General features: G+C 27.1%; 1 protein-coding gene across 7 annotated transcripts in view; it reads right to left on the bottom strand.

Moving 5' to 3' along the window:
- The window catches only part of LOC124499494 (uncharacterized), a 61,289-nt gene that overhangs the window by 5,144 nt on the left and 33,939 nt on the right, over positions 1-22,206 (bottom strand). For 4 of the 7 annotated variants that reach the window (XM_075728581.1, XM_075728579.1, XM_075728582.1 and 1 more), the window contains 8 exons: positions 20,284-20,615; positions 15,126-15,183; positions 14,917-15,051; positions 14,773-14,835; positions 4,721-4,874; positions 4,232-4,443; positions 3,841-4,128; positions 2,880-3,741 (listed from right to left, as the gene is read on the bottom strand). In XM_075728581.1, coding sequence (XP_075584696.1) covers positions 2,880-3,741; positions 3,841-4,128; positions 4,232-4,443; positions 4,721-4,874; positions 14,773-14,835; positions 14,917-15,051; positions 15,126-15,183; positions 20,284-20,481 — 1,970 coding nt within the window. In that variant the 5' untranslated portion in view covers positions 20,482-20,615. Of the gene's footprint in view, positions 1-2,879; positions 3,742-3,840; positions 4,129-4,231; positions 4,444-4,720; positions 4,875-14,772; positions 14,836-14,916; positions 15,052-15,125; positions 15,184-17,918; positions 18,003-18,147; positions 18,264-18,331; positions 18,427-20,283; positions 20,616-20,736; positions 21,172-22,206 lie in introns of those variants that run through there. The other 3 variants (XM_075728583.1, XM_047063411.2, XM_075728584.1) reach the window with 3 other exon arrangements.

Raw genomic sequence — 22,206 nt, 5'->3', positions numbered from 1 at the left:
TCTGTTTAATATTTTTTCAAAAAAAATCGATCAAAATCAATGATGGGAAACATAATGAGAAGAGAATAAACATGAGCAAACAACAACAACAACAACAACGATAATAATCATCATTTACAAAGGTAAAAATATTGTCAATTGTGGTCGTCGTTATAAACTTTGTTATTGTTGATCTACTTTGTTATTGTTGTTGTTGTTCTGGGTCTTTTGAAATATTATTATGTACTACCCAAAACCAGAATAAAAAAAAAATAAAACAGAGTTCATTTTTGTTGAGTATAAAAAAAATGGGACAAAAATCGATCATTCGATCGAAAATTATGAACTTGAATTATATATTATATTGAATCGATCATACACGAAACAATCTGGCTTAAGAATGTTAAAAAAAAGTGGAGAATTTCATCCCCTCCCCCCAAAAAAGCTTACTTTTTTATTCATTTTTTACTATTTGAAAATCATTCATTTTCTTCATATATAAAACAGTAACAGTAAAAAGAAACAAGTCATATGAATTAATAGAATTAAAAAAAAATGAATGGCATGGAGAAAGAAAATAAACTAAACTAAATAAAATCTAGACTCTATAGATTGAAAAAAAATGTAAAATTTCTTTTAAAAAACAAAGAAACAATATAATTCATAATAATCGAAAACGAAATGTGTGCGTATGTGTGAGTGCATCGAACAAACATTGAATATTCAGGGAAAAAATTGAGTACAAAAACGAGACAGAATAAACAGCTAGTCTTAAAAAATAAAAGAAAAATATGAGACTATACGACGATATATGAATATACAACAACAACAACAAAAAGGATCATCATTATTTCTTCGATAATGATGGCGATGATGATGTGCCGAAAGAATGCAAAAATTTGATTTTAGCCCAAAAAAAAAATGTTGCTAATCGATTTTTGTTTTATATATGTGTGTTTGAGATTTTTTTTCCTTGGATACTTTTTCTTGAGAATTTTCATCGATTCCATGCGAAAAGAATAAATGAATGGAAAATCTCCACCTCTTATTGCGAAGTATACACAAAAAAATAACTTGACATTTTTTTCTTGTTTCTTAATAATGATGATGATAGTTTTTCTTTATAAACAGTTTTTTCAGTGATGATCATCATTATCATCATCATCATCATGAAATTGATAGAGAGATGATGATGAAATTGGTAAAAAAAATTAATTATTGATTGCCATTATTATTAGGTTCATTTTCAAAGTTTCTAAAATAAAATATCAAAAATTCTTTCCAATTTTTTCATGATAATTCAAGACATTGATTTTTTTTTTGGATATGTGGGTTTCCGTTTAAACATTCCTTATTCTTCACATCACGAATCAAGCATCTCGGATTTTCAAATACAGAGAAAATTTTTCATTTGTTGATGATCATGCATACATGATCTGTTTTAGCAGAATTATGTATTGTTATTTTTGAAAAGTAAATAATAAATCATCATAAAATACACACAAACACAAAACATCTAATACATTCTTTCATGTCTAATTCTTCGTGTTTGTTGTGTGTGTGTGTGTATGTCAGGATAAACCTAGAACCAAGAACCAAGAAACAAGGAAACATAGGTTTACAATAAATTTATTTGGAAAAAAGAAAAAAAAATTCGGAAACTAGAATGCTATTCATTTTTCTTTACTGTTCAAGGAAAAAGTTCAAAATTGATGATACAAACTCTCGAATGGTCACAAAGTCTTTTGTTTTCTCATTTTTTTCGCTTTTTAGCTTTTTAGCAAAAAAAATTTTTTTGGCAGAGTAAGAAAATAAATCAACTGAATTCAAACAAACAAAACAGGAATTTTTTTTAATAAAAATAAACTCAAAAATTTCAAAAACATACAGAAGCAAGAATAATTTAAAATCAATAAAAGAATTCTCTCGATGACGATGATTATGATGATTCTAAACGAAACCAATACATAACAGAAGAAACAATGTAAATTCAAAATGGAAATTTAATAATTTTCTTTGTTTTCTAATTCTCTAGCAAAAGTTAACAATAACCAGGACTGTTTTCGAACGATAAAAACCACGAACATCTCTTGAGAAAACAAACAACAATCAGAAAAAAAATATTGACACATTTCTTATGACAATAAATCTATGCAAATAAAACTGGGAAAAAAATTTCGTAATCAATATATATAATGATGATGATTATAAATAGCAATTTTGTGATGAATAAAAATTTTTTTTTTATAAAATAAATCGAAGCCAAAAAAAGAATCAAATCATTGATTCAATTCAGATTTGATTTGATTATGATCTAATCAAAAAATTGGTTGCCAATTTGTATTAACCAAACACACACACACAAAAAAAAACGATTCAAATTTTTATTCTTGCCAAACATCAAACAATAACAAAGCCTGACGTTTAAATTATATTGCATAATATAAACATAATTTGGCAGATGCTTCAAAATAAATTCTTGATTCTTTTTGAAGCTTCATTCTTAGAAGAAATAAAGAATATATCAAATATATATGTCTGTGTATAACATAAGCAATAATAATGTTTATCATTTTGAATGAATGAAATTTTCAATTTTCTTTACTCATCATTTTTACTTTCAATCAATGAATGATATTATTATTGATGCTCATTCACTATGTTTGTGTGTGTGTGTGTGTATTTGTTATTGTTGATTTAACCGGTTATTTATAACCCGGTTACATATAAATAATAAACATTTTCTCAATACTAAAAAAAAATGGGAATTTGGCTCGATATCAAATATTTTACATTATATAGTTGAAGTTTTTTTTTGTCCCGGAAATTCAACGAATAGTAATAGTAAAAATAATAAATATCAGCATCTGAACAAACAAACAGAAAATAATTCTACTTACCTAGTAATAAATCCAGATTTTACTGCACGAAATCCAGCACTAGCCAATGGATGACCAAATGTTGGTCCAATCATTGATGAACGATTGAATAAACCTTCACGTTTTTCACGTTGTTCAGTATATTTTCCAAAATTCGATAATGAAATAGCTCGTTTTCCATCGATCATTGTTGTGCTAACATCACTTTCATTTTCATCATCATTATCAACATCATCATCATCATCATCATCAATATCTGTAGATATAGATGATGCGGAAGACGACGGCGATGATGAAGATGTAGATTTCATCAATGGCGATGGAGTAGTTGATATCATCAATAATTCTTTTGATGGTTTTTCTTTCATTTGCTTCTGCTGTACAGTTGTTTGATTTTCATCCATTAATAAACAATTATTATTATCATTCTTAAAATCATCATCATCATCATCAATTTGATAAGCTCGATTTTCAAAAGCAAATTGCTTATCACCATCATCATTGTGATCATTGTTGCTGTTATTATTATTGAATATTTTATCATTTTGATTCAATTGATTTGTTCGTTGTACAGAATCCTTTGAATAATTTGAAACAATTACCGTATTATTATTATTATCATCATTAGCGTTTGACTCGATTTCCACTTTAGTTATGAATGTTTGTTTACTGCTGCTATCAGAATCTGTCATACATTGAGTGGCGGTGATTGTTTCATCATGATTTTCCTGAGTTTCATTAGCCATCATCATTATTAGATCATCAACATCATCCCTAGTGCATGTGGATGCATCACTTTTTGTTTTGATTATCGATTGATGATGTGCAGTTAATCGTGTAGTTGATCCAGCACAACAAGATGATGTATTTGTTGTTAATGAAGCTGTAACAATGATAAAAACGAAAACAATAATTTTTCCGGCCAAATGAATATTTGTGAATGGGATCAAATTATTTTTATAATGAAAAAAAAGAAACATACCAGTTTTTGATGCTGAATAATGACGAATCATATTAGTGGATGATTTTTTTTTCTGATAAAGATGATGGCTACTACTTTGATGACTTGCCGTCGATAGGCTTGATTGATGTTGATGATGATAATAATATGCATTCAATGGTGGTGGTAATGAACCAATAATATGTATATCATTTCCAACAAAATAACGATATGGTGTATCATAATCAACTTCAAGTATTGTTGAAAATTTATTCGGAAATAGAATATCAACAATGGATACGGTTGCACCGATAAAACAGGCTGTTAAACCTATATACAACAAACGAATTCGGAAAAAAATTGAAAAAAATTAATTTTTTTCAATAGAAAATGTACCATTATATCTAATAATTTAAATGAAAACAATACATACCAGCGGCAAAAACAAGCCAAAAACACCAACCATATGTGAATATTAATGTTGAACCTTCAAATGGTATACGTAATGGTTTAGATGGTATCATCATAACATATAGTAGATTTGATAGTAACATTAGTAAGCCAGTTAATTGCATCGTATATGCACCATATCTTGGTACGGCACAAAGCAATATATTCATTAATATCCAGCTTGCAAACGCTAGCCTAAAATTACAAAAAAAAAGGAAATTAAATAGACAATGAGAAAGAAATTGATGATGAGAATAAATTGTGATTGGACTTGATCCATTTGTTTTCATTTTATCGTAATAGATGGATAGTGAAAAATTCTCATCATGTGTTGTTTGTTGTCACAGCAAGAGACAAACAAAATTTAACAACAAATCCCGATCACATCCGGAAAACAAAAGAAAAAAGGAATCTGGGAATTTTTTTTTTTTTTTTGATTCACCACTATCATCATCCATTTTAATATACTTACCATAATGAAATGCTTGTATAATAACCGGCCAAACGATAATGACGACCCCAATTAAAGCCTTCACCATCTTGGCTTAAATATTCTGAAATGGTCAATATTGGAAATGGTAATCCTTTGGCTAATGCACGTTGAAATTCATGTTTCATTTGATTAGCTTTGTGAAAAAAAATAATGAGAAAATAAAAAGAATTAACCATCAAATTGTGGATAATGATAATGATGGAATAACATGGAGAAAAAAAATATATAAAGGGAAAAGTGAGAAAAAGCCAAAATAAATGAAAAAAAAACAAATTTCAATTATAAATGAGTTGTGTATCAATTCTTTTCAATCATCATTATTGTATTTTTACTATTAGTTTTTTTTGTCCTTAATAAATCGATAAAATTAATAAACCACCACCACAACCACAACCATTATGGGGAATCGAAAAAAAAGAATTTCATTCATCTTTTTCTATTGTTACACTTTATATAAAGCTGATGGAATGAAATTAGAAAAAAAAATTCAAATTAAAATCGTTTCGGTTATTCAAGATGTATATATTGTTGGTGTTGTATATATTTGGATTTTGATTTATATTCATATTCCCGATGATATAATCGAAAAGAAGAACTAACAAGAAAAAAATTGATCAAAATATGAATATGATGATTTGGGATATATGCCTTTAAGGCGTCAAAAAAAAAGATTTGTTATTCTATTGTCGGTTATTATTAGCATTTGAATTATTTTCCAAAAATTTATATTTTAAATTCACGATATTTCCTACGTAAATATTTCAAGAAAAAAAAACAAAAAATTCCAAGAAAATTTTAATTTTTAAAAAGAAATTTATTCTTTCTTTCAAATGTTTCTTGACGCCAACGTCAAAACAGCCGTTCATCATTATTTCATATACTGAATGATGAAATGAAATCAACAACAAATTGATTGAATTCAATATTGAATCATTTTTCATTCATAAAAGTGGTAAGAAATGGAAAACCGCATGCACAAAAAAAATCTCATCATGTTTGAGGAATATAATTCGTTGATGATTAAATTTAGGCGACAAAAAAAGGCAAAACAAAGAAATTGTTTCCTCTGTGTTAATGATCATAGAAAACAAAAAACAAAACAAAAAAAACCTAAAGAGATAAAGATGAAAGAAAATTCTCCATATCTCATGAGACACATGAAATTCTGATTCGTATAATAATAATAATTGACCACCATATATCACACATATGGTCAATTATTTTTGCATCAAATTACAATCATATCATTATGAGAATAATAATATTATTAAGCGTAAATAAATTCATGGTTCAAGGTTTAACGACAACGACAATTCGATGACAGGTTAATTGTGTCGTTATTATAATATAATTTCTTTTTTTCTTTTATTGTTGCTGTTGTTGTTTCCAAGGTCAGATTGTCCAATTATTTTTATTCAGTGAAATGAATGAAAAAAAAAATTTTTTTTGACAAATTGAATTACACATCATCATCGTTGAATCTTTTCGAATCTATAAAATAATTATTAAATATGAAAGGTTATTATACACAGATGCAAACGATGTTTCGACAATGATTGTGAATGTGTCAAAAGCTGTCTTTATTTTGGGCTAAAAATTTTAATATTTCGCCAAAACTTCAAGATGAAAAAATTTGACATTTGAATAGTAACAATCTGAGAAAATCAAGAAAATATAGAAAAAAAACTTGATCATCCTACACATATAATATATATATAACATTATTTTATAAATGAAAAAAAAGAGAGAAAGATTCTTTATTTTTCTATGAGTTTTTTTTTGAAAATGATGAATTCAAAATTCCCAATGATGAGCCGCCGTCTAGTGTGTGTGTGTGTGTGTGTACATTCATACATCACATTGACGATGACCACAAAACAGCAAAGAATTAATAATGTTCATTAATTAAATTAACAAGAATATTATCTATATATACATTGTAACCTTTCTGTTCTAAAATGAAAAGTGTGAACAGAAATTTTTTTTTTTTTTTTGCTTGTTTTCAGACAAAACTTTTTTTTTTGTACAATGCATTAAGTTCATATGATGGATGATGTCATGAAGAAATGATGATTTACATTTTTTTGGAATATGAAAAAAAAATTGCACAGTTTTTTTCAATGCATCATCATCATCGAAATCGAACCAGAAAAAAATGTTACTATTTTTTTTTTGGAAAAAAAAACATACAAGCAAGCTATATAAAAATATGTAGAAGTGGTTGACAACAACCATACAAATTGTGGCCACGTTGTCCGATTTTTTTTTGTTTGATTCGATTCCTTAGAATCCTGGCTAAGAATTCGAAGTGAACTTTGTTCAAATTCCATCATCATCATCATCATTGGAATAATTTGTTGAACAAATTTTATTCAATAGAAACTTTTTATTCTTATTACTACTACTATTGATGATGATGATGAAAATGTGGTTTTTTTTTTGCTTATAAAAATAAAAACATTTTTCGCTTTAGGCTAATCAGACAATATGTCGCACACAATTCAAAGTTTCATCATCTTTTTCGTTTATAACATAGCTATTATTTTGTAATTTTTCTTTTTTTTTCTTCCTTCCTTTTTTTTACATTCGATTTAACCATTTTATACTAATGTGTAGAATATAGCACTCTCTCGTTCAAATACATTATAAATACATAGATATGGATGCTGTATTGTATCCTGACAAGAATGAATACCGAAAAGCTTTTAAATCATGTTTTTTTTTGTTCTTGTCATAATTTTTGTTTCATGCATAAATACACTGAGTGTGTGTGTGTGTGTGTTGTGTATGTGTGTATACTAGTCTAACAAAAAAAAAGGAATGGAAAATTTCTCCGTTTCGTAAATCAAAAAAAAAGAGAAGAAAATACACAGAAACAAGATATAACAATATCAAATCAAACATTTAACTCAACTCAACATTAAAACTCAATTAGAATATATATATATATATTGATGGTTGTTGGGTTCAGTTTTGTTTGTTTCGGTGGTTGGTGACCTCAAGTAAAGTCAATTCAACTCAACTCCACACAACTCAATTCAATTTCCGTTTGTTTTTTTTAATTTTTACAGATTCTAGTTCAATCATAGCATATATATATAGGGAAACAAATGAACCAGAAAAAAAACAACACGCCCAAAAACACGTAACCCGGAAAACAAATTCAAATACGAAAATGCTTTCAATTGAATAAATCAATGATTCTTGAATATTTTAATTAGTTTGATTTAAATCCAAAAAAAAAACCGTACGAAATAAATTCTAATCAAAAAGTGTTTATTTATCAATTGTCGACAACAAAAAAAAAACTTCAAATAGACTAAGTAGTGTGGTGTTTGACAATTTAATTAGTCTACAGTGGTATTTTATATCACAAACGTTCATGTTCTAATCTGCATAATTTTTGCTTGTATAAGTTCTGTTTCCGTTATTCTCTAAACTCTCTACTACTACTATTGATGGCAACAAACAATGTCTCATTATCATTATTGAGCAAACAACCAGAATGATTCTTATTATTACATAAACTCGCGCAAAAAACAAACACAATAAATTGCAAATGTGTGCGTGAGAAAGCATACATGAATCAACGTGGAAAAAATATACCAAGTTTCATCATCATCATCATCATCAACAACTACAACAAAAAAAATACATTTTCACTATGCAAACTAATCATATTCATTCATCAACATTTGATCATCATAATTATATCATAAAATAATGGCCAATGATGACAATGGTCAAATATCGAATAGCAAAAAGACCATAGATACCAATTATATGATAATATCATCATACGATATACAATACATAAATACAAACAAAAGGAAAGAAAAAATTTTGATGACATAACCGACCGATCCGAATGGAACACACACACACACACACACACACTTTATATTAATGTGGTGTATATCCTGTTTTGTGTGTGTGTGTTTACTGGCCATTAGAATACATATACAGAATATGAATCTTAGTTTTTTTTTTCTTGCCAAAAAACGAATAATGTTAATAGCAGCAGCCATAAGGCAAACAAATATAACGTTGAACATGACCAAAGCATTGAATTTAAAAAAGAAAGATCATATTTGTTCACCTAATTCTGTTTACTTTTCCTAAGTGGTGCCCATTTATGTATGTGTGTGTGTATGAATTTTTTCACTATTATTATTATTATCTATATTCAAGATTCTCATCATCATAGAATATATGTCGTAGTGCCTAATGCTATTGGTATGGTTTATTTCAAAAATGATGATTTCCATATTTTTCATCATTTCATGGTTGGTTATTTTTTTCGAGAAAAAAAACCGTTACATATTTTTAGAAAGTGGAAAGATACTTGACTTTTCTCTTTCTTTAGCATCATTTTGTGAAAACATTTATTTGTCCATGTAATAATAATGGCCATTTTATAGTGAGCAAAAAAAAATATGTACATTTTCGTGTTCAAAATGGTCATTGATGATGGTTGTTCAAAACAACATTTAATTTTTTTCCATTTGGCCATATTCATAGAATAATTTCCTGTGTTCGTCTTATATATACATTGATTACAATAGCCATCCTAATAGAATATGCCAATAATGGTTAATATTGAATTGTTGATATTGACCTCAAACATCAACATCGATGAATGCTAATCACACTAACGTTGTTGATCATTCAAATTTGATATTCGAATCAAAAAAAAAAAAAAAAAATGGTTTCATATAGACTTGGTTATTTTTTTTAAAAGAATCAAATAATCATCACGATGGCTTTATAATAATGGAATAAACAAGGAAAGCAAATAAGGAAAAAAAAGCTTTCATGTTCCAACACACATGGCCCATTTGTCAACAGTAGAAAAAGCATTTTCCATTCACAATTCCAAGATGTCGATCCAAAAAAAGAAGAAATTTCTCAATGCTATTTTGCAGAACGCACACGGAAAAAAGCATTCACTCTCACACACACACACACACAATTTGGTTGTATGAGTTGATAATGATGAATACATATATGACATATGAAGAAAAGAAAAAAAAATATCGATATGGACAAAGAATTTTTGTTTAATAGGAAATAAAGATGTATCTCCATGCCTGTATATCGTGCGTTTCCTTTGTGTGTGTGTGTGTGTGTGTGTGTGTGTGTGTGTGTGTATGCACTATAATAATAATAATAATAAAAAAAAAGTATAACTAATGACCCTTATGGAAATATACATTGCACACATAAACATACACAGTACCCAGAGAATGACACAAGCTTTTTTTTTGTAAGAAATACAGCATACTGCTGGACCAAACAAAATATAATAATAAAATAATAAAATAAAAGTAAGATGTGTCATAGCATTTATTTATTTTTTTTTCATCAAGATGATCTAAACGAAAGAAAGAAAGAAGAAAAAAATTGCAATTTCATTTGCTTGTACATATATATGTATATATATAGATTGATACGATGGTTATATAAATGTAAAATTATTCATAATGACACACACACAAATACACAGTGTTATTGAGGATAGGAAAATTAACTATGAACTTGTTTAGGGTAGTTTGTGTTCCAGAAATACGACGACAACAACAACAAAAAAGAAATTCAATGAAATCATGAAAAAAAAATGAAAATAACGTTGACATTATTATTATACAAGCCAACGCTAACAACAAGAGAAAATAGTACCCAAAAAAAACCAAATTTATGCCAAAGCACAAATAAAAATTGAATATAGATGGAGAATATAAAGTTTTACTATAAATTTGATATTGTGAAATCATTCATCCAGTTTCTTCTTTTACCGATATTTATTCTCTTTGAATATATATAAAAAAAACGGTCCAATATCACTGATATTGAAACCATCATCATCGTAATCATCAACAACACTGATGTGATGTATAATAAAATAAAATAACCGAACATATCATTTCTTTTTTCATTCACAATCTGATGATGTTGTAAATATAAGCAAATTTTCTTTTTCTTTTTTTTATTTTTATTTTTGTTAGTTTATTTGTTACTTATATGATGATATATTTTTTTGCGACACATTTTGAAAACAGAAATTGTTTAGAAAAAAAACTTGGTATTGTCAAAATATTCACTGTTCCCAATGTCCAATAACATTGATGTCGATGAATAAATTAAATTACAGTCACAATTTCATCTTTCTATTAGTTGTTCTTATTGAATCATTCACATACATGCATTATGGAGATTATATCATCGAGATTCAGAGATTGAAAATTTTTTTTTTCATTTCATTTTTTCAATATTAAACATTATCAATATAAGATTTTTTTTTCGGTTTTTTCTGTTGTTGTTCCATTGGAATTTTTTTCTGGTAATCATCATAATAAAGAATATAGGAATAAAATGAAATGGAGAGAGTGTAAAAAACTGCAAAACATTCCAAATTTTGGCTGAAAATATTAATAATTTACAAAGGATCAAATTGCCACCAATAATTGAATTTATCGAAAAAAACCAATGATGTTGATGATGGAAAGAATTAGCAAGCAATTAGTATGAAATTGAAACAATTTTTTTTCATTATGCAAATGAGTAAAGAATAAAGAAAACAAGAAAACCCTTCATCGGATGAAATATTTTCTTTGCAAATGGCAAAAAAATTCAAAGTTCATTTAAAATTCCAAACAAAAAAAAACTAGAAAATGATGCCCTTAACAAACAAACCGAAACGAAACAAAACACAAAGCAGAAATATATTTTATACGTTGGTATAATAAAAAAAAATTGGTGAAATGAACAAAACAAACATCAAACGCCATAATAACATATATATGAAATGGAATACAGTGGTTATGGAAAACAGCATGTGATGATGCGACATAGAAAAAAATAGAGAAAACAATAAGGTTCTTCAGACAAAATGCAGGAATGAAAAAGAGAAAAGATTGTTGGCATAGATGCACACTGAAAATGTAAGTATCATAATTTATCTATTTAATTAATGCAGTAGTGGCATTTGATTGTTTCATTTCTGCATTGAAAACTAGAGTGAAAAGAACCTAATATAAAATTCGGACGAAATATTCGATTTGAGGATTCTCGCCCATTTAATAATAATGCCAACAAACAAAAAGGGCAAATAAATAGAGATCTAAATGTGATAGATAGAGATGAGAAGAGAAGAGAGAGAGAGAGAGTCATAAAGTCATATTATACGTATGTTTCACTGCATTAAATGGATCGGAAATAAAAATAGAAAAAACCAAAAGATGTATATGAATGCCGCAACAGCAACAAGGGCCATCTTTGAATAGGGTTTAAATAAATGTACATTTTGGCTCAACAACAACAACAACAACAACAAAAATACTACAGAGATCAAACCTAAATCGTATCTGATGTTTGCAACGAATAGAAAAAAAAGAAGATCCATTCAGTTCCAGAGAAAAAAACGAACTTTCCAAAATAAAAAAGCATCAAATAAATTTGTTGTTGAAATAATTTGCCCAAAAAAAAGCATAAACCATGTTAAAATCTATACAATGTACTATAATCAGCAGACCAGTATAATTCTTTTCGGTTTTATTGTTACAACGATTCTAAATTCACTGTTGCTAATGTTGGACAATCAATGACATTGCAATAACGTATGAAACCAGTCACATCTTGTCATTTATGATTGTTTTTTTTTCAGTGAAAAATATTTGGTTGATGTGTAGCCATGGAATTCTACATTCAGTTATCTCTTTATACGGGTAAATTGCATGTTGATGTTTTTCTTTTAATACAATAATAAATCTCGATAGCCAAACACTGATTGAATGATGTGGATCCAGATGGATAAAACATTTGAATTTCAAATGAAACAAAATAATCACATTCTATTAGGAATAATAATAATAATAATAACCGCTACTGAAAAACGAACAGAAACCGGAAAAGAATTTTTTTTTACACGATCAAAATGAATAAAAATAAAAAGTTTCATCATTGTATTTAGTTCCAAACTAAACCCAAGAATAAGTTTAAATAGAACACCAATTTTGATTAATATACATCCAGCTGTGTAGATTGATTAAATTGCTGTGCATGTTTATGTTTTGTGTGTGCATTAACCCAAAAAAAAAAAAAAAAAAAAAATTAAGGATTCCAACCGATCATCAAATGAAAGCAAAGCAAAAAACTCCAGAACAACAACCAAAACTGAATTCAGAGAGACAACAAAAATAGCTTGTTGAATCCACACGAAACATATACATATGCACACAGGAAATTCAACAATGAATGGACATTGGACAATGGATAAGTAAAGTTTTTTTTCAAATAAATAAAATGCTTTTAACTATTTGCAAACTTATGCGTGCAATATGAAAAAAAACAGAATGAGAAAAAACAATTCAACGTTATTATCAATACAAAAAAAGTCTTGTTGTCAATTCTAATAATCAAAATCAGAAAAGAAAAAAAAACAACAAATATCGATTTGGATCAAAACAACAACGACAACGAACAAAATTGGTTCGAGGCTTTTTTCTGTGTCTCTATCGCTCTCTATATGAGAGCTTGGTGATTGTATGATTGATTCAATTCTGTTTTTTGATATTTTCTCTTTATTCTTATTTTGTTTATGCAAAAAAAAAAATATTCATTCAAATTTTAGATTCTCCCTATGATGTCTGTCGTCTATTCATTCAAAATAAAAACGGTTTATATTGGCAAAAGATAGATAGAGAGAGAGAGAGAGAATAACAATGTGCTTCATGGTTGGATCGATTGACAAGGAAAACCGACAAACAATTGCCAACCAGTCAGTCAGCAATCATTGGATCTACTTATAGACAATTCTTCAGACAACAACAACAAAATCAGAATTGAATCTCAATTTTTTTTCCATAACAGAATCGCTGCTAGGTTTTTTTTGAAGTACAACATTAGCAATGTAGAATTATATGGCTATAATAGGAAAATCTTTTCAGATTTTAGCAAAACAAAAAAAATTATTATAGTTTATATTGGAATTAGGAAGCCTATCATCATCATCATAATGAAGGATTTTTAAATGTATCTTTCTATTTATTCATATGGAAGTGCGAGAGAGAGAAAAAAAATTCGTGCTCATGGTGTGAATGCACATGAAAAATGTTTTAAAATAAATTTTAATTTTTTTTCCAACTTTTGATCGCTCGGTTGAATAATAAACTAAACAAACGATAAATTTTTATTTTGCGTTGTGAATCCATTTTTTTCAGGGCAGAAAAAAAACGAACAAAACCATCGAATAGGAAAATGAACAAAGTCAATTTTTTTTGCATGTTTTCGATAGAAAACTTTGATGGAATCACTATTTCTTTCAATATATATCTTGTATAATAATAATAATAATAATCACAACAACGACAAAGCCTTAATATAAACACAAATAATGGCAATATGAATTCATTTCGTCAGTCTTGATGATGATATTGATGGAAACGAAATTTCTTTTCCTGTTTATATGAAAGAAAAAAAAATTCAGATTTGATGATGATGAGAAAGGAAAAGAGAAAACTTTGCATCAAACACAACTAGATATTTTCTGTTGTTGAAGAATTTGAAATTTCTCTCTCTCTCTCTCTCTCTCTCTCTCTCTTACTCAATCTTTTTCGCTAGAAACATTGTGTTTATAATAATATATTTAGCTATGGTTATGCAAAAATTATTATTCAAATTCATGTCTAGAATATAATCAACAATAAAAAGAACGTTAGACAACAACAATCTCCTCTATTCTGTCATAGAGTGGGACCTATTGGTTAAATATGCTAATTTCATTTTTTTTTGTTTTTCACTGATTTTGACTGAAAGTTTCTTTCCACTACACTGTGTTTGTGTCTCAAAATAACAGGGGCGGCGAAATAAAGTTTTAGATTCACAGATATATTGACAGTATATAATGAACCAGAAAAATGGAATCAAGAATATGGATCTGAATTAAATTTGAGATTTATGAAGAAGAAGGAGAAGAAGAAAAAAAAGAGGAAATAAAAATTTACAAAAAAAAAGAAAAACAAAGAATTACTTACCACCAATCCAATAGAAACGTTCGTTATAGTTAATTTCTTCATGCTGTTGATGTATAGGTAGTGCTGACGTGAATCGGAATAGAAAATTTATGAAATTTTCAAAATTTAATAATTTTTCTCATGATAAAAAAAATATTCAAATACCTTTTAATGTAATATTGACACTATCCAAACCGATATATACACCAACATTAGCATAGATTTTTTCTTTGGAAAAGGCACGATACGGTCCAGCGATCGATCCTTTTGCTACATGCCAATTTGATCCACAATTTGAAACTATTATAAGATGGTGAAAACAGTATTTGATTATTATCTTGAATGCATGCTATAAAATGACATAAAACACTTACTTAAAATAACGGCACCAATGAATAAACTGGTGGTTACACATATAAATGTTGAAACACGCTATAGAATAATGGACAAAAGGAAACCAAGGATTATTATCAACATTGAATCAATCGTTATATAAATATAAATAAATAGATTAATCATTTAAGGGAAAAAAATTGTCATTTCTGTAAAAACTTGTTAAAATGTCATTGTTGTTGTCAATTAAAAATTTCCAGATGTTTCCAATCGTTTACTGTTCATTATACACCGTCAATATTGTAAAGGATATCGACCTTTCATTTTTTTTTCTCATTCATTTCTACGACACTGAAAATTGTCATTTAATATCATCATCATCATCATCATCATCAAAATAATACCCTGGATATACATGTCTTGTCGAATTGAAAAACATAATTCAATGTAATGTGTAATGAATTGCAATGTTTTTTTTCAAATGAAAAATATGATATATATATAAACATCATAAATGAAATAAAATAAAATAGAATAAGAATGTATATGAAACCTATTTGATGTGTGTGTGTGTGTGTGTGTGTGTGTGTGTTCAATAGGGGATGGCTCAAATTGATTGATGCCAATATATCGAATAAATTTATTACTATTATTATAATAATAATATAATGGATATCACTACTATCTCTCTCTCTCTCTTTACATTTTGCAAAGTTTCATTTTTCTTTGTCGTTTTAACTATGTTTGTCCGTTTGTTTCTGTTGTATAAAATTCATGTGAGATCCATATAAACAAGCCATTGGAGACAGACAAAGACAACATTTGTTGTATTATTTTGGTATTGAATCCCGTTTCACAAGTTGATAAATGATAAATGATCCACATACACACACACTTTCATGCCATATATACAAACAAACAGCAATTGCAACAATGTTGACATCGATCATGGTCTTTGCACTTTTTGTTGTTGTTGTTGTTGTTGTTCACATTGTGATATGTGTTTTATTATTGTTGTTGTTTCAAATAGTTTTCATACATTTTTTTTCTCGTTTTTTTGATCAACGAAAAGAAAAAAACTATCAATGAATCGATCATAAAATGAATGTCATGATAAAATATATTCCGTATTCTTATTATTATAGATAGAACAAATGAATAAAATTTGATCAGATCGAATGAAAAGATGATGATGACAATTAGTTAATAGTTTATTATATATTATGAGAATGATGATCATCCTGAATGTATTGGCTCGTCTATTTGATGATAGGCAATGGATACAAATTGATGATGGCCATGTTTGTTCTCTTTTTTTTTGTTCTCTCTTTTCCTATTCTTAATGACATTCGGCCAACAAATAACAAACAAACTTATACAATAAACAAGATATAGAGAAAGATATGTATTTCATGTGAACAACACCAATTTTTATATATATAAAAACAATATTGAACACGACAACATCATTTCTGTTTTCTATTTCTCGATTGATTAATGGAAAAACTGAACAACAACAGTAATAAATAAAGCAAAAAGTTTTATTGATGGACATCATTTCAACGAATCGAATCTGTATGTGTGTGTGTGTAATCATCAATATTGGAACTGAAGTTTTTTTTTCGTAGAAAATAATTTTACCCTGTAGTAAAGACATGACAATTATAATTAGATAAATTTGAAAAGCAAATCGATAATAGAACAATGAATTTCGTACTTATTAATTAATGAATGTATATCTGTGTTTTTATGTAAAATTCAATGAATAATAAATAAACAAAATTAGGCAAAAAACGAATGTAAACTTTGATAAAACTGGAAAAATAAAAGTACTTTTTCTACTGGTATAAAAGCAAAAAGAAGTCAAAGACCAAAATTAATAACTAAAGTATATGGATCACCCTAGATGACCAGAAAAAGATTTTTTCAGGAAAAAGAAAAAAAAATTATCACCAATATATATAATAACCATAAATAGGATAGAATAAATGAAATAGCAGCCAATTTCATAAGCCTATCAAGAACCATTCATTTCATCTATAATGACTTTAACCAAATATTATATAATAGGAACAGAAAATACTACCAAGATTTTCACATAAATTCTGAACCTGAAAGTTCAGCCAAAGAATGAATAGAAAAAAAAAAGAAAAACTCGGGTTATTAATGATTGATGATTAAAAACACGACGAATGGATCTTATGTTTTCCAAAGAATTTCTAAAGAAACTAACATTGTCCGATCTCAATTCAATGGCCTATGGGGCATGTTATTTTTTTTCATCACAAGTTTTAAAATACAAAAAGAAAAACAACAACAAAAAAAATGAAATATTCAATGATAGCGATTCTCAAAAAAAAAAATCTATGAAGCAGGCCATTACTAAACCATCATCAAGAGAGAGAGAAAAAAATGGATCGAAAAAAAAGAAACTAAGTATAAAAAAAAAATAAAAGCAATAAGTAAAAAGAAACTAAATCAGATTTTCCTGCGGATAAAGAGGAAGCAAAAGACAATATAGGATACTCGAACAAACCAAGACGAAGGCAACAAAAAAAACAAGGAATCTGAAAATCTTTTCAGAACAACGAGAATTCAAAGTTAAAGCAAAAAAAAAAAATCAACACATAAAAGTGAAAGTCAAAGTGTGTCAAACCTTCCACATACACACCACATAAATGGCATAATCGAATAGAAAGGAAATTTTCACAATTTTAAATTAATAATGATGGTTACAATTTTTCGTTTATTATTATTCACGTAATAATAAATCATTAAATTTGACTATGAAAATGACGTATCGTTATATATATGTGTGTAGATCATATAAGTACATTTACAATTTGAAATACGTTCATTTGAGACATATCAAATGATTGGATGATGTATACATGAATGAATGAATGAATAAAAAAATTCTGGACAAAATTTTGCAGTTTTTTTTTCATCAAAGGAATTCATTTTGATTCATTGTTGTTGTTGTTGTTGATTTTTTTTGTGGTGGAAAAAAATTGAAAAAGTGATTGAATTTCATACCAAATGAAGTAATTATAAAACACATACAATGTAAAATCTTGGCAATTTAATATCTCTCAAAAATGAAAATCTTTAATAAATTTCATTTTTTTTTGCAAGTTTTTCTGTCTTGAATTGATGTGTGTTACATTAACAATTATGATCTTTATTTATGGAATCAAATAATAAATTATATATTATAAATTATAAGTATTAAAAATGAATTACATACCAATCGCTGGTATCATTTAAATTAACAAAAAATCAATTAATTTTACAAACAAAACAAAACTCAAGCAAAACGCACGTGGTATTTTTCTCTAATGCGAATACATACAGCATTATTTGTAACGTTCATATATATCGTTCAGTTACAGATGTGTGTGAATATTTCTTAAAATTTTCTAAAATACTGAAATGCATCTAAACTCTTTCCATAAAATTTTCTGATAAATTAATCAATTAATTTTCATTTCAATTAATTAAAATTAATTTTTTTTGCTAATTTTCAATTAAAACAATCCCCACAACATCATTGAGTTTCACATTTTTATTTTAATGATTATTTTTCTCAAATGTGAATATTGTGTTGTTTTATATATGAATTCATTGGTTGAAATTGGTAAGAAAAAGAAATTTCACTATTTATCAAATGTTGTCTATCTTTTATTGTTATTAGCAAAAATAAATTAAATTGTACGATTGGAAATGAATTTTTCGTTTTGTTTTCGAACAATGAATGTTTGTTCTAAATAATGCATTTGTGTATTTTGATGATGATGATGATCATCATCATCATCATGAATACTAATAAAAAGTTTTTTGGGTTCGTTTCAATATTAAATGAAAATTTATAAATATAAATTTTATCAGTGAACAATAAATTTATAGACAAATTTAATGATATAATCTATAAAATATGTCCATATATATCTACGTGTATGTGTATGTAATAATAATAACTGTTGAAAGAAGATGCAAATATCAATTTAGATGACGAGAATTGAAACAGAAGAATAAAAATTTAGGGAAAAAAATATTTTCTCTTTATGTGTGTTAATATGATGATGATGATGAACAAATATTGCAAAATTGGGACATACAGATACAAAAACAAAAACTGACTCTCTATCCTAACCAAATTTTTTTGGTTATTATTATGTCTGTGTAAACGGGAAAAATAATAAAATTTTATTAGTCCAAAGTTTCAACCTAAGCAATTGTTTGTGTGTGTTGAGAGAATTCACTGTATTCATTTGGTCTGGGAATCTAGTTTATATTGTTTCATGGTTGGTTATATAAATTCAAATGATTGTATTTGTTGTTGTTTCTGGATATATTTATGGATGTGTGTCTACCAACAGCCAGAAACAGAAAGTGGAAAAAATTTCATTTAGTTTTAAAGCTTCATTAGAAATTATATCTGATTGTTTTTTTTTTTTTTTTGTTCAAATAGTTAGTTAGTCTTTAGCCAAACAAACAACAACGGAATTTGTCTGAAAACAACTGAAAACATCAATATTGTTGTTGCAATAATGTTATAAAGAATTCAAACAAACAACATTAGGATCACAATACTGCACACCAAGTGTATGTATTATTTGTAAATGTTTTTACACTGTTTTTCTTCGATTCATTCAACGTTATTGAGTTTTCTTTTCCTATATTTATCCAGAAAGAAATTCATTCAAATTTAACAAATTTGTTAATGCAACGGATTCATTCACTATCATTCTATCTCTGTATTTCATGTACAAATCTGTAAAAAAAACTAAACTAGTTTAAAGGAGACAGAGAAGGACGCTTGAAAATGTTTCAAAACTGGACAAAAACGAATAATATATCCCAATGTATAAAGTGTTGTATAATTAAATTTTGGTCATTTTCTTTTATTCTTTAAGAAAAAAAACAAGACAAAATAAAATGTCCAAATCTTTGTGAATAAAACATACATTCGGATGAAATTGTTATTATACAACACAAATAACAACAACAACAACGACAACAACAACAATGAATGGGAAATCATAATAATAAACATTGGCATTTTCGTATTTGAAAAAAAAAACAAATTTTCCTAATTCTTTCAATGTTTAATTGTTATGATTATTGTTGAGATTCTTGAAATTATATATTTTCAGAATAATAACAATAAAATTGTTCAAAACAAGTTATACAACATACCTCTTTACGAATTCCAGGAAAAATGATTAGAAATGCAACAAAAAATGTTGTAAAACTAATGTAAATCAGAATATTACGTATATCTTCAATGGCAGCCGTACGATTCATTGATGAATATAATATTGGACCACCATTATCTTGGAATGCATCAAACCAATTGGCACCAATATTCACTAGATCAGGTGATGGTGACGACATTTTTTTTTATTTTACAATATTAATGAAATGATGAAAAGATCAAGATAGATTTGAGTGTAATGATTGATGAGAATGTTGATTGTTGAACCAAATGAATCACAAAACAATAAAACGTTGAAAGAAAGTTTCAATGCCTGTAATGAAAGATAACGGGAAAAAAAATTCAAAAAAATTATTAGATATAATCATGAGACAATCGAAACAAAAATCATATATTTGAATGAGGAAAAAAAAATTCAAATTGAAATTATTAACCATGTCAAATGACGAGATGTTAGTTCCAAATCAATATTTTAAACATTGATAATTTTTATTTGAATTCAGATCATAACCTGAACAAAAACTGAAAAGAAACTTTTTTTTTGATGATGAGGATGATGACATGACAGGCCAACTATGAAATTATCATCATTATCATCATCATTACATTCATCGAATGACAATCAAATCAATAATTAATCTAATCTAATGATATTTACTGATCATTTCATTTAAAGACAAAACAACCCAATAACTGGTTTGAAATCAGAAAAAAAAGTCAAAATTAATTTTAAAATGTTTATAATAATGGTTAAAAAATTGATGATGATGATGATGAGAAACAAACTAGTTTAGTTCAGTGATTTGGATTGATCGTTTCTGGTTTTCAAAAGGTGTGTGTGTGTGTGTTTTATTAAAGCAACTGTGTAATAATGATGATAAACTAATCAGGTAATAAGGATTTGATGCAATTGAAATGAGAGAAATAATGATGTTTTAGTCGCACGCACACACACACACACACACTCTCCCTCTCTCTCGGATAATTTTGCTTTTTTTTCTTATTTTTCGTCAATTTATCATGCAAGCTATTTCTGCAACTAATAATAATTTCCTCCAAACATTTTCTCTCAAATTTTTTTCCTTTTCCTTTTTTTTCTATTTCTCATCACTAATAAAAAATATTGAATATGATAGATATATAAATATCTGGGAAACAATTCATTTAAATTTTGGTTTTTTTTCTGATTGCAAACCACCAGCACTGAACAAAATACACACAAAATGACAATGCAAATGTTGTTTCACAAGTAAAAGACAAAAAAAAATTGTCAATTTTTTTTCTGACAATCATCAGATCGGAAATTGTCATTATTTTCATCGTTTTTGTTCGTCTTTGATATATTATTGTATGTAGTTGCGTTTGTTTCAATCATCATGATTATGATTTATCAAGGTTTTTATCGTTAGAAAAAAAAACAATCTGGATATATGTTTTTTTTCTCTCTTTCCTTTTTTTTCCTAATTATTAAAATATTCATTGTTAATCATGGATCAAGAGACATAAACATTTTGTGTCATTGATTGCTTGTTATTTATTGATTTAGTTGTTGCTAAAAATAAAAACAAAAAAAAACGGAACTGACAATTTTTAGTTTTTGTCATTTTCAATTTTTTTTTTTCTTTTTTTTAACGTTTTGTTTTATTTTTCTTCATCGTCATCATCAACATCATCATCATCATCATTATTATTGTCGTTGTTCATGCGATGAGACCTTCTAATGCCAATGAGATTGGCTGTGTTTCATTTTATTTTTTTTTTCTCTCCAATCATCATTTTGTTTGGTTTCACACTTTTCAATTTCTACAGAAAAAAATAAAATAAAATAAAACATAACCACCAATCAATTGTAACGATTGACAGATGTTGCTGCTACAAAGCGTAATAATAAACCAGAATAAATA

Source organism: Dermatophagoides farinae, chromosome 2 (assembly GCF_024713945.1).
Source record: "Dermatophagoides farinae isolate YC_2012a chromosome 2, ASM2471394v1, whole genome shotgun sequence".
In the NCBI taxonomy this organism is placed as follows: Eukaryota; Metazoa; Arthropoda; class Arachnida; order Sarcoptiformes; family Pyroglyphidae; genus Dermatophagoides; species Dermatophagoides farinae.
Note: the sequence above shows the minus strand (reverse complement) of the source record. Positions and strands in the feature narration are given on the sequence as shown.